Source organism: Fonsecaea pedrosoi, assembly GCF_000835455.1.
Source record: "Fonsecaea pedrosoi CBS 271.37 unplaced genomic scaffold supercont1.1, whole genome shotgun sequence".
Lineage (NCBI taxonomy): Eukaryota > Fungi > Ascomycota > Eurotiomycetes > Chaetothyriales > Herpotrichiellaceae > Fonsecaea > Fonsecaea pedrosoi.
This window is the reverse complement of record NW_013550615.1, coordinates 5004500-5017916: the sequence shown is the minus strand read 5'-3', so window position 1 is coordinate 5017916 and position 13417 is coordinate 5004500. Positions and strand designations below refer to the sequence as shown.

General features: G+C 51.9%; 5 protein-coding genes and 1 non-coding gene across 6 annotated transcripts; 2 read left to right on the top strand and 4 right to left on the bottom strand.

The window, feature by feature from the left end:
- Positions 1-29: 29 nt before the first annotated feature.
- On the bottom strand, positions 30-1477 carry Z517_01828 (uncharacterized protein; the record flags this gene model as incomplete). Its single annotated transcript, XM_013434785.1, has 5 exons — positions 30-123; positions 173-623; positions 675-1116; positions 1166-1244; positions 1296-1477. The coding sequence occupies 5 exons, from the start codon at positions 1475-1477 to the stop codon at positions 30-32; spliced, it is 1248 nt and encodes a 415-aa protein (XP_013290239.1).
- Positions 1478-3019: 1542 nt separating this feature from the next.
- Z517_01827 (uncharacterized protein) lies at positions 3020-4101 on the top strand (the record flags this gene model as incomplete). The annotated part of the gene is made up of 3 exons (XM_013434784.1): positions 3020-3533; positions 3583-4021; positions 4080-4101. 3 exons carry the CDS (start codon positions 3020-3022, stop codon positions 4099-4101), a joined length of 975 nt encoding a protein of 324 aa, XP_013290238.1.
- Positions 4102-4108: 7 nt separating this feature from the next.
- Z517_01826 (uncharacterized protein) lies at positions 4109-6252 on the bottom strand (the record flags this gene model as incomplete). Its single annotated transcript, XM_013434783.1, has 2 exons — positions 4109-6023; positions 6122-6252. The coding sequence occupies 2 exons, from the start codon at positions 6250-6252 to the stop codon at positions 4109-4111; spliced, it is 2046 nt and encodes a 681-aa protein (XP_013290237.1).
- A 249-nt stretch (positions 6253-6501) lies between these two features.
- Z517_01825 lies at positions 6502-6617 on the bottom strand. The gene has a single exon (XR_001230619.1). It is a non-coding gene; the product is annotated as a 5S ribosomal RNA (ribosomal RNA).
- Positions 6618-7031: 414 nt separating this feature from the next.
- Z517_01824 (uncharacterized protein) lies at positions 7032-10183 on the top strand (the record flags this gene model as incomplete). The annotated part of the gene is made up of 2 exons (XM_013434782.1): positions 7032-7502; positions 7553-10183. 2 exons carry the CDS (start codon positions 7032-7034, stop codon positions 10181-10183), a joined length of 3102 nt encoding a protein of 1033 aa, XP_013290236.1.
- A 675-nt stretch (positions 10184-10858) lies between these two features.
- Positions 10859-12919, bottom strand: Z517_01823 (uncharacterized protein; the record flags this gene model as incomplete). The annotated part of the gene is made up of 1 exon (XM_013434781.1): positions 10859-12919. One exon carries the CDS (start codon positions 12917-12919, stop codon positions 10859-10861), a length of 2061 nt encoding a protein of 686 aa, XP_013290235.1.
- Between the last annotated feature and the right edge of the window lie 498 nt (positions 12920-13417).

Genomic DNA, 13417 nt, shown 5'->3' with positions numbered 1-13417 from the left:
TCCTCCTACTAAGAGACGAGAAGAACTTCTCACAACTCCGCCTTGGGTTGGTTTGACGCAGAGTTAGATACTGAGGCAGCACGTTGGACCACACCGAATCTCGTGTTGCCGACATCGAAGACCCTATCCACAGTCAGCTTGGCTCACCAAGGTGTAAGAAACCTTGACTCACGCATAGACGTTCTGCAAGAAGGTATCCCCAAAGATATCAAAATTCTGGTCGCCGCGCGATTGAATACCACCGTACACCATGTTGCCGTCAGAAACCCCTGCAAAACCGAGATGCTGTTTCTCGATGGTGATCGGAGTATCGCCCACCATGAACGTGACAGTCGGGAGATCGCTTTCGGAAGTGTTTGCAGGGAACACCCAGCCTTGCTGACTGCTGTCCTGTTTGGCACCAGGAATGGCACTATAGACTGCCTCGCAAACTTCATCGGAGGTGAGAAGAAGGGTAGTGCCTGTGTCCGCAATTGCCTTATTTCCGGAGAGCTGAATAGTCTTTCCATTCACTTGAGCAGAAGTCGAGTCGAACATCCAGAAGCCCTGAGAGTTGTCGATAGGGGTGTAGCCGATATCAGATCCGGACGGGATGACCGATCGATCAATCTGGCCAAACGTGTCTGAGATTACGTCAGAACCAATTTCAATATAGAACAGCAGTCAATAGTTACAGAATGAGTCCTCGTTTTGGTCCTTGATGGATCCCAGATAGCAGGTAAACAACTCAGCATTCTGAGGGATATCTTCTTGAGCAATCATATTTTCAACAGGTGTCTGGACTGGGGAAGGCTGCACGGTGTTGATGGAGCCGAAAGCGAGGCCCAGCAGGCCGTCGGAGGTAGCATCCTGGGTGAACTGAGACGACAACTTGGTGGCGAGCTCAATGGCTTGGTTCTCGACAGTGATATTACCAATCTCAACGTTGTCCGTTCCAACACTGCCAGATGCGGATGACTGATCACCATATTGAATTTGCCAGGTGGAGCCTTGAGAGGTCTTGAATGTGGATGACTTGGAGGGGTCAAAGATTGCATGGCCTTTGCCTGCAGACAGTGTGCTCTGAGGCAGCTCCGTGGACCAGCACCAGAGGTCGGAAGATCCTGAGTCGAAGTCCTATAGAGGTCGTCAGCGACAAAGTCTGGGGTGTTCTCCAAACACTCACCAAGTTCAGCGTCTGAGCTGGTGTACCAATCTTGACAGGACAGGTGTACAGGGAATCATTCTGTTGATCAGTCGCCGTGCTGCCAAACTAGTCAGTGTATGTGAGTACCATGGGAGATGTGATAACTTACACTTCGCCTTGGGTGCCATCGGCGTTCTGCTTTACGAGCAGCTTCTTGCCTTTGACAGCAGAGTAAGGACCTGTGATGGTGGGAGTGATGCGGTATTTGTTCAGAAGGTAGACATAGGACTTGAGTCCGTTGCGTTTGTAGTGAGGATTGCGTCGGATAGGCACCCGGAGGAGAGATGCCATGTTGGGCTATGTGGTCTTGCGGGTGGCTTCGAATAGGGATAGTGAATGCTGCAGGAGAGAGAGATAGAGAGAGGTTTTGAGAGACTCGAAACTAAAACTGAAGGTGGGAGATGTGCTGGGAGTATTTGTAGTCAGTTCAATGGTTTTCTCAGAAGAGGATGACGCATTGCCGTTGCCATTCGAGGGAGGAAATTAAACAGGGAAAGCCCATCATGGTGGACTGTGACATCCCAGCATTCCTTCGCATTGGCTTGGTGAACATCTTCCTTGGATGCAAGGTTCCAGGAGCCAGTTGAGATTCAGGTACGACAGATCAAAGGTGACTCCGGGTCGCTGCTGGTCTGCCCTGTTTCAAGATGCGGCACGTACTGACCCTGTACAGCCTCACTCCAGCACCCCGGGAATCTCTGCCCAGGGCCTGCACATCCTTTGACACCCAGTACAGCTCTACATAGCATTGGCACCCATCCCTGTTGTCGGTAATAGACATGCTGCGACATACCCAACGACTGCGACATAGGCGGTGCCACTTGTACCAACCTGAGAAGCCCAACCCGATTGTGGAGCGTCGATCACCAAGTCACAGCGTCGATCATGGCGTCGTCACTGTCTTCGTCATTGCTTGAACCAAACAAGCTTTACATCAGTCAACCGGAGCCAACTGTAGCATGCTTCTTCGCAGCGGCTCTCCCATACGATGTATCTTGGGGTTTGTACAGTTCCTTGCACAGGAGACGAAGTGGCGGTCAACCACGAATATCATAAGATGGATGGCGGTTGACTGCGACCCGAGCGCTGTCAACTCCGGTATTTGCAGTTTGCAACTGTCACACAAGCTGATGTACATGCGACTGAAACATTGGCCAGCAGGTACCAGCTTCAGAGACGAATTACATCACCTACGGCCTATTATGGAGTCGGCAATGCTGAGATTCGTCAAGATTCAGAGGGATGAAAAATAGTGATATTGAAGAGTCGAATAAGGAGGTCCTCGTCAAGCTACAGTGGCCATACACCGAAGAGATGGGGCATAACCAAACCTGTCAGTCTTTCACTGGGCCAGGAACAAGTCGAACTTCCGCGCAGATCACCCTCCATCCTCCGAGAGTCCCGCAAACTGGACCAGTTGCGAAAATATCCTTAAACACCACTCCCAAGACCGACTTCTCTTGGGGTAGAAATTGTGGAGTCGGAACTCTGCTCCCCAGGGGCAGAAATTCAACCAACCACAGCACCAGGGGATAAAGTGTCTTGTCTCTTGACTCCGATATAACACTATTTTCTACCCCAAATATTGCATGGCAGAAGCTCAAGGTGGACATATGGAACACGTCGAGATGACAAATTGAATATTGAACACTCCTCTATACAGGATAATGCTGCGGTCGGTGGACGCAGCAACGCGAAGATGATAGGTATAAATGGACCTGGCAGCTCAACCTCCAGTATTTGGGAACGACTCCTCAGACTTGATCTCAAACCTTCTGAGCTCGACAATATATCTTTGTTCATTGCAGTACCATTGATCCTAGCAGACGTACTATGTCTCCCCAAGAGCAGACGGTGTTCCGGTATACGTCCGGCAGAGGCTTTGACAGGCTGCAAGCATTCAAAGAGCCTATCCCCACCATTGGCGACTATGAAGTCCTCATCAAGATTCACAGCGTCTCCATCAACTACCGCGACATTGCCATAGCCCATGAGACATACCCACTCGCGGTCAAGGATCAGGTTGTGCCGTGCTCCGATATGGCGGGCGAGGTTCTTCAGGTCAGCAAGCAGGTGCACGACATTTCAGTGGGCGACGCTGTCATCGCTGCAATCAGTTCTTCAACCTTGTATGGTCCAGTAAAGGACCATCAAAACACACTTGGAGGCACCGTAGACGGCGTCCTGAGGGAATATATTGTCCTGCCCGTACATCAGGTGATCAAGCTGCCCAAATCGTCACATAGCTTGACTGAATGGTCGGCCACGGTGGGGACGGGAGCAACAATCTGGAACTGCTTCTATGGCTGCTTGCCCTTGAAGCCAGGTCAGACAGTCCTCATTCAAGGTATGAGGTCTTGAACCCCTAGAGAAAGCCAGCACCTTACAGATTGCAGGAACTGGAGGAGTGGCTTTAACCGCTCTAGTTTTTGCGAAAGCAGCGGGAGCAACCACAATCATCACATCTTCCAGTGATGAGAAGCTCGCAAAAGTCAAAGCCACATACGGCGCCGACCACACGATCAACTACAAGACTCATCCAGACTGGGCGGCGGAAGTGCGGCGCATCACCGATGGCGAGGGAGCAGACCATGTCATTGAGAATGGCGGGATTGGCACAATCCGACAGAGCATTGAGTGCGTGGCAATGGGCGGCATCATATCCTTGGTCGGCTTTCTCGCCAGCATCCCACAAGACCAGGTGCCCGATGTGACATTATTGGCCATTTCCAAGGGGGTTGTACTCCATGGCATTCTGGCCGGGTCCAAACAGCAACTCGAGGAAGCCGTGCAGTTCATTGGTAAACGGAATCTGACCGTGCCAGTGGGCAGGACGTTTGCATTCAATCGGGACGACATCGTTGCGGCGTTGCAATATGTTGCCTCTGGTCAGCATACTGGCAAAGTTTGCATAACCCTGAACTAAGGAGTTTGTACGAGAAGTCGGAGGCCAGAGCCAATGACCGTGTCAATCTCAAGAACATGGACACCTTGAAAAACTTGAGCCCAGAGCCTCAGCGTCGTTGTTGCCATGCGCTGATAGCGCGATGATTCGTCTTCCGGTACATCCAGCGTCTCTGCCAGAGAAGTCTCCTTGATGATTCCGCTAATGATGTCCAAGAGCTTACGCTCCGTTTTGCGTAGTGCGTCCGGCCCACAGGATTTAGTGATCGTCGCGATCATGGCAAGCCAATCCCTCAGCAACAGGGCACATTCGAGGCTGCTCAGCGAGTACTCGATGCTCCGGAATGGTAATCGGATGTGGGATATCAACTCGAGGCCCAATCGAACCGGTATACTCAAAGCGTGTGCTGCATGAAGAATGGCTCGATCCAGGCGAGATGACCTGTCCAGACAACTCCTTTCAAGCACAAGGTCGTTGACTTCTCGGGACCAGAGGATCCGGCACGGCGCCATGTTAGAGCTTAGTCGAATATAGGCCCACCGAAGCAGGGCCGTTGCATTCAGACCCAAGGGCCCTTTCTCCGACAGAGGATCGAGCGTGGACTCGTAGGTGCGCTCCCAGGACAACTGCCACGTCCGTAAGGCGGTCTCAAGCGTGTTCGCCGTCCCTGGGTCAAGAGGACGCCTGATCCCGTCACCATTGAGAAGCGTGAATTCCTGAAGCAGGGAGTGAATGAGTACATAGTTGGCGAACGAAGACACGGGGTATACGCGGCCATGGAGAAGCGACATAAGTGTTGCTTGGAGCCCACGTCGACCGTGGAAATTGCTCCGGAGCCACTGCGATGGACTGCTGGCTTTCCACGATTCCTCACAGCTGGGCAGGGCAAGACATATGTCACCGGATTTTAGCTCTAGAGGGACGTCGTAGGCAAAATGCTGCAGGTTGTGAAGGACGTAAGCAGAGAACAAGGTCCTCCTCCGTTCCTCCGCAGCCACCCACTTACACCAGGCCTGTTCCTTTGCAGTGACGCTCATCAATGAACCATCCACGTATGTTGATTCCAAGGTATCTGTGATTCCAAATTGTATCACCAGCGTGCTTAATCGTTGTCCCAGGAAAATTGCGTCTGGCAACATGTCCTTTTGCGCCCATGACGCGTAGGCGACAAGGAGAATAAGCGTTTGGATCTTCCCTAGTCCGTTTCTCCGCTGCGGAGCTGGCTGATTCTGCGATGACAGAATGTCACTGGATGACTCCAATTCATGCCGGCCGAGATTTTCTAACAGGATCGCTTTCGACATATGGTACAAGCTAGAGGAGCAAGACGTTTCAAACCGATTGAGGGCCCCCGTGGCGGCTGCAGCTAGCAGTAACTCGATGTCAGACTTTGCGACAGAGAAAGTTGCCGAATGAAGGAAAGGGAGACTTTCTTGGGCACAGCGGAAGTACGATTCCAGATTGCGGCTCAAGGAATTTCGTGATGGTAATCGCCAGTCATGAGGAAGAACTGCCGAGTAGGACTCGACTTCGAGACAGAATCCTTCGTAGGCCGACTCGGAGAAAGACCAGGGCAGGATACGCGTGTGATCTGTGAAAGCTCCACCATGATCCTCATCAGTGCTCTGTTGGCGTTCCGCGCCGTCCAAGTCTGGCAGATGGGAGCTGAAATGAGGAAAGTCGGTTGGGCCGGGAGGTTGACTCCGTGCCGAAACGAAGGTGAAAGGCACATTCGTGTCACTGTCGAATAGGGTGGGTGGAAGCATATCTTGCATGAAGAGCTGGGGATCAAAGAAGAGGTCAGGGTCGTCGGTCGTCGTCCGATTGCCATCGAAGTCGCTCAGTTCGTGAAGGTCTTCCTTGCTCTCCTCGACTGGCACTACATCTCGGAGTTGGAAATGGGATAGCCTGAAATGCCGGGAGAGTAGATCTCTGAAAATAGGTTAAGCGCATGGCTTGTATAGGAGTTCAAACACCAGCTCACTGTCTGGTAAAGGTCTGGCCGCATTGGCAGGCGAAGGGCCTCTCACGCGTATCTACCCACTGTCAGGATTGTTCTTGTATTCTCTGGCAACAGTCGTCCTACGTGTGCGCTCATGCCGCAGAAAGTGCTCGCGGCGCTGGAATTGCTTTCCACAGTGAGGGCAAGGTGGCACCACATTTCGTGGCCTTCCTCGAGGCATTTGAACTGTGACTGTCTCGGGACAAAATGAGATGAGGTGCAAAGAAGGAAATAGAGATGTTGAGAAAGCAGGTTGTATTAGCTGAGGCAGGCTAGGGTGAAGTACACGGGCATCTTTTGCTGTCACCCACGAAGAAAGTATCGTGTCGACTTCAATCCAACTACTGCACCATCTCTAAAGGACGCGACAGAAACGAAGGAAAGAGAATATTTTATTGGTGAAGCAAAAACAATCAACAGCTAGGATTCCCACCTGGTCACCCACTGTGGTACTGACTAGCCGGTATCAGGCTTAAGTACGGCTGAGCGAACGGGAAGCCCTGATCTCCTGATCCTATGGTCGATTGCGAGAGAATATGTTCAATTTCAATGTATATACCTTAGGGTGTTAAGTATGCCTGAAGGAAAGCTGAATATCCGTATGTAGGAGTGACATCAGGCTGAGATTTATTGCGAGGCGCGGCCACCCCCGCAACCCCCAACAGTTTGCGAGGCTGCGGTTGACGCCATGCATCCTTAGCAGCCGAGATCTAAACCTGGCGCGCTTGGTCAACCGATTTTCGGCCATGCGTTGAACCGACCACTTCGACACAAAGTTACCCGTTACAAATACACTTCGGTCGTGGGCTCCAGACATTCTTTTGCTTTGCTTTACACCTGGACACCGTTGTCGCGATTGTAACGGGCTGATTTGCTCCCTTCCAATGACTTGAAACCATCATCTCCCGCGCGCATGAGCGGGGAGTCATATCGACACCATGGTCTCGGTCGAATCAACAGCAGCACAGGCAGTATCTGCAGTCACCCAAGGGCCCATCACTTCGGCTTCACCTGCACTCCTAAATTTGACCAACCTCAGAACGGTGGCAGCAGATGTGACATCCTCCTTGTCTCTCCCCCTCGCCAAAAACCCGTTGTTCCGCTTCCCTCTCCGCGTTGCCTCTCAGATCGATCGAGCCCTCCTCCACGTATGGAACCGGTTTATTTTAGAAGGACTCGGTATCAGTAGTCTGGCAAGAGCTGGGACAGCGACCGCTGCTGGCGCTGCTGGCGCCCAAGCCATGGCAGACGCAGCAGTCCAACCGGGCTTGGCTCAGGCCGTGGGAGATGCGGCCGCAGAGAGTTGGTCGACCTTCTTTGCCGAGGTCTTCCAAGCAACGGGCTTCAAGTCTTACTGGGGCATGTTGCACTACCTCAGTTCAAGATGGGCCTTTATATGTTTCGCGGTGGTAAGAGCGAGTGTGTCGGAGACAACAAAGACGTCTGCTGACTTGCGCAGGCCCTGATTCTTAACCGTATCAGCGTTTACGGGGCATCAAGGCAACGAATACAACTCACTTGGACGAGGAGGCTTGCTCTACGGATCGTACCTATTCTGCTATTGATCACCCAAATCCATCATCTTCTGCAGGCCATTCGATGTCAAACCTCACCAGACTACTCGCTATATCGACACGGCGATAACAACAAATACAGCCTCTTGGATTGGTCAACAGACGGTGGCCCGCTGCATACCCTCACATCTACACTACTATTCCCGTCAACAGATGCTCAAGCTTGTGCCGCAGTGGGAATGAGCCGGCCGAGTCCCGACGTTCGCGCACCTTTTGGCTCCTTCTCGCTTCTTTGGCCATCCTTCCTCCGTTTGAGCTTGTCCCATGTTGTTGAAAACTTATCATGCTCTCTACAACAGATACCCACTATGGCAGAGGTCGGGATGTCCGTGTTCGAGCATTCCCTAGCATTCGCCGAGGCTGAGACGATGATCGCCCACACACTAGGTCTAGGCTATTACGGGTCAACGAGATCTGCGGCCAGCAAAGGAAACACCACGTCTCCCAGTCTCGATTCACAGCCTACGATTCCCGCATCAGGTACAATATTAGCTCTTGCGGATGCTACGTCTGCCCTGACGGGTCCGCATCTGCTTGATCGTGTCAATGTCCCGGTAGAAGTCCTCTTGATCACATTGCTCTCGTGTTGCAACTCGCTTTCGTCTCACGTCATTGCTGTTCTTGGTAAACAACGCCAATGGAGACTCGTCAATACTGGAATATGGGCAATGGCTTTCATGGCGGCGTTTGTCTGGGGATTCTGCACAACTAGTGTCATGGTTCGGAGCGGCGATAATGGAGACAACCGTCCTGTCAGCAGCCTTCTACACTTTCCAACTGTGGCGATCATAGGATTTCTTCCTCATATGGTCATCCTAGCTGGTATTGCGGTCTGTCTGCTCATATATTTGGTTGCTCTCACCTTGACGGCAATTTCCCTGGGCACTAATCCACAGATTCCACGGCCAACCACCCTCAAAGAACGTTTTATGATAGCACACGACAACTTACAGGTTGCAGTCCAGACTCGAGGGATTGATATTCGATGGCATGAGGACTTTTATACCTCACTCCTCCGCACCGGATTTGCTGCGCTCACAGCGGCATCAGAAGCAGTTTTCCTGAATGAGGGCAGAGCAGTCGAGGTCCGCCAATTCACATGGTTGGAAGAGGACAGGCTAGATGAATTTGACTCCGCTATGCGTGAGATGGGAGCTTTTCAAAATGCCTTCCCAAACAGTCCACAGTTCCAAATTTTGGAAGAATACGGCCTCCCTCCGTCAAGCCCTGGAGCCGCCGACAAGGGCGGCGTTTGGGAGTCGGGCTACTCCAAGGAAAGGAAATTCGACAAAAAGGACAACGAAGCCAAGGATTCGTTTGTCTACCCTACTCCTCGCGCTGGCGGCGTCGGCGCAGTACAGAGAACCACCCGTTTTTATCTGATTATGATATATCTCCGTGGGATCATGTTTCTTACAGCTGGGTATATTGGTTTTGGGATGGGTGTCTTACTGGACACGATCGGCATCACGGCAAGACCTCGCTGGCTTCGCCGAATTGTTGGTCGATCTCTGAAAGAGATGAACACGAGGCCAAGCGGACCGAACAACGAGGGCACACTCGACTTTTGGATTCTAACAAAAGACGGGAAGCTCACGATAGCGAGCAGTGATGAAGTTGATATTGAGCCCGAGGTGAAGAGACGGCTAATGACGGAATTTCCCGAAGAGAGGGTCGATGAACTACTAGACACAAAGCTGTATGAGTGGTGGACGTCGGGTGGTTGGTTTGGAACAAAAGACGACAGCGGAGACTATGAGCCATCGAATGCAGATGATAACGACGATATCACCAGTGTCATTTCGATGTCTACCGAAGCCAGCGTCTACAACAGTGACGCCGACGAAGATGCCTGGGAGTCTGAACCCGAAGGAGTGCGAACTCCAACTCAGTCACATACAGGACCGTCATGGTCATTCTCAGGCGTCCAAAGCAGAGAGTCAACACCAGCCTTTACCGATTCACCTCTGGATCCGGCGACGCTGGCCAGACTGTTGAATCCACCAGACAGGGAATCTCGGGAAGAGGCACGGATTCTTGCCTCACATCTTGCCACTGTGGCCTCCGACTCTCCTGGTGTCATGACTCGTTCACGCTACCGTCGCGAGACCGAAGCTGAACGGGCTCGAATCCTGCTTGCGGGACGCAGACCAGATCCCAGGGTCCCCGCGGTTTCATTGTACAAAGAACCGCAAACTTCGGGTCCTCGGCCGCTTACCTCTGTGGAGGAAGCAGAGGTCCTCGAATCACTAATCCTCAGCCGTCGACAGAAACATGCACCGCCCCCGGCGACGTCGAAAAATGGAAAGTCAGATCCAGGCACCGCCGAGGAAGACAGACAATTCGGACCGCCATGTGTCGTCTGCCAGAACGCCCCTCGAGCCATTATCGCGTGGCCATGTCGGTGTCTCTGTGTCTGTGAGGATTGCCGCGTTAGTCTGGCCTTGAATAATTTCGGCAACTGTGTCACCTGTCGACGGACCGTGCAGGGATTTGTGAGGCTCTACGTACCATGAGTGATTCTATTCAGAAGTGTAAGAGTTGTAACCATCCAAAGCGGAAGATATGCGATGCGATGCTGGCCAGAGCTAGTTCCATTTTCAGCGCACCTTTTTTTTCCTCTCTCTGTTAGATGTAGCTGAAACAAAGCAAAAGTTGGAGATAAGTCCATCCAACCAGACTCATTTATGCCCCTTCTCCCAGTCATTCACTCATTCGTCCATTCATCCATTCCGAGTATTTCTCTTACCTACAGCTCCTTTTCCCGCATCGGCGCAACCCACGAAATGACTATCGACCCCTGCGTGAAGAGAGAGGTATTAAGGACTTGGCGTCAGGGTCAGAAGTGTCATTGTCATTCAGGTCTCTCTTGACGCTCAGGGCGAGTTAAGCGCGTGCTAGGCAGGTAGATGGTTTCTTCTATTCATTGGCTCAGAGAACCCTGCCTCCCAGCGGAGAGAGTCCCTCGTTTCTACTACCAAAGAAGAGAATCAGAAGCGCTTGTCCATCTAGCGATACATCTACGCTCGCTCATCCTGACTTGCACCTTGCTTTCCAAAGAGGAAACCAAAAAGGCACCCAAAGACGAAACAACCGCCACAACGGGAGGGTGGCAGAAGAACAAACGAATAAACACGCATCGTAGCGCCCATAACATATTTTCGCAATGATACGCCACAACCCCCAACTTGTTAGCCCCGGGCGGTGGTGGTCGGTGCCGAGAGAAATGCTTCCCGTTCTGCAGCCCAACTACTCAAGAAAGATCCCAGCTCGTCTATAGCCGCATCTAGATCAAAGTTATCATCGTTCTCCACCAGTGCGAGCAGTTGTTGTCGTTGCGCATCCTGCTTGTTCGATGACGAGCTGGAGATATTGGAGTGGACTGGCGCGATCGTCGAACTCTGTAGGGACGCTTTGAGGATACTCTTCGGTGCCGACGCCCGGAGGAATTTAGGGGAGCTCGAGTCATTTGTGGCAGGGCAGTGTTCTTCTCCGTGCGGCGAAGCTGTCTTGTTAAACGCCATTGTGTCTTGGATCATGACTGTGGGTTTCGCAACTTTCAATGCCGATTTTATGGTCCCCCGAGATGACCCGGATGGTGTGCCATCGGTCGCGAAGGCAAGACGTCTCCGACTTTTGGGAGGCCCGGGTTTCGTGATGCCAGGAGAGCTTGGGGTTTGTTTCCCTCTTCCATCTCTCTTTGTAGACAGCGGAACATCTGACACACGATCCGTCAATAAACGAGACGTCTCGAGCTCGTCGACCTCCATTGGGGATTGTTGATGGTCATCTGGTACCGGCTTCTGTCTTTCTGTTGCAGATATGCTTTCCGCATCAAGCCCGGCATCTGCACCAGAATTCGTACCCTCAGCGGCGGATATTTCAGCGACGGCTGCATTTCCAAGGTCCTCTGTCCCGATTGCTCGTGGGCTACGATGGTCCAGAACTTCTTGAGGCGCTTGGCTGTGGCTGGAAAGATTCGAGGGCAAAGATGCGAACACAGGGAGTGGTGGCACCTGAGCAGATGGTAGATCTGTCGATATGCTTGATTTCGTTCTTTCTCTCGCCAAAGACCGGGGGCCGGGCTCAAATGGACTTGCTGGAGATGTGTCATGTGCATCGGGAACCGTCCCAGCAGTACTGTTGATTCTTGAAATCACGTCTCCTGCAGATTTCAATCTTTCCTCCGTCGTGTTTGTAGGTGGCGGTAAACCGAGAGAAGGTTCCAATCCGCCAGAATCAATTATGCCGTGAGAACCATCCTGAGCACCAGCGTGACGAGTGAATGGTTTTGTGACGGATGAAGCCGTATGTTCTGTTCTTTGTTTGGATTTTAGGATAGCATATTCTGCCCTAAACTCACTCACATCGGCTTGCTCGACCGCCGGGTGTTGAGTTTCAGGGTACTTTTGCCTTGGAGAAGTGTTGCAGTTACGTGCTCGCGGACGATGTTGCGGCGTCGTTGCGTTGAGAGGGGATGAAAGATTGCTCTTGAAGTCCACGGAGCGCCTCAACGCCGATGTGCTGCTAGAAAGTAGACCCTTGTGACCCGCAATCCTGACGATGCCATCCGTAGGGACAGGAAGATTAAGGCTAGGTCTTGGATTCTCCCTCCTCCGTGCCTTGCCTTCGCTTGGTGATGGAGGTGGCAAGGACTGCTCATTGTTCTCTGGCCTCCGATAAGCTGCATTCCTCTTCAACCAATCTTCAATTCTATTGTTTTCGGTAGGAAGGTCATTCTCCTGAAGATGTTGACCAACACCATTTTCCCCTTGTTTACTCTTTCTCCCTGGACTTCGACCACCCTCGGCAGGCTTATTCTTCGTTTTCTCTGTTGCAGGTTTGGATGTTTCTGCAAAGGTCCGAGGGGAATAGTCCGCCTTTGAGGCGGAGGGGTCTTGTTTCTTTCCGTGCGCAGGCTTGGTGACTCGTGCCAGACTTGTAAGCCTCTGCTGGCTTGCTACAGCCTCCTTGGCTTTATCGATGGTCTTTTCAGCCCAAGGATTCTTCCACCCGCTGTCAAAGGGCCCTCTGAGTTGAGCCGTCATAATGAATATAGGCTGGCCTCGGAGATAGGCTGTTGCATGGCTCTCAATTCGTCGCCGTTTTGCAGCCCGCTGCTCTCCATCCCCCGGGGCATCATTCGCTGGATCATAATATACGATTGTTTCATCACAGATTGGGATGTCTTCGGCAGAAACAGGTGAAACCGGCCTGGGATACTGAGGTAATGTGGGTTTCCGAGCGGGCATGGCCGAAACAAGCACAGTCGAACATGCAGGTTGCTGTCTAGGAAAACAAATCGTGCTTTAATCAGCAAACAAAACTATTGTACGAGGAGAATTAAGCAACAAAAGGCTCCAAGACTCCCGTCGCTGAACCCGGGATGCGCAGGTGATCAACTGTGTGGCGTTTAGCAACCTGGACTTGCATTTAGGCAGGGCAAAGTCCAATTAATCCCGAAATGATTAGCGAACGCGTCACGCGTCACCACCAACGCATGTCGTCATCACGTGTATATTTTCGCTTTCACGTTGATACCAGGCACTCTTCGTCAAAAAGGCAATATGCATTGTAATTTAACGGATATTTTTTTTGCTAATCCTGTCGCTATCGACTATCGACCTACTAATCCATATCCACAGGTGCTGGAAACCTTCTTGTTGCAGAATTGCATTGTGTCGACGTAAAGCAATTCGTAAAACCAATCGACAGGGCGTTTATCTCCATTACCATTCTGTGTACACCAC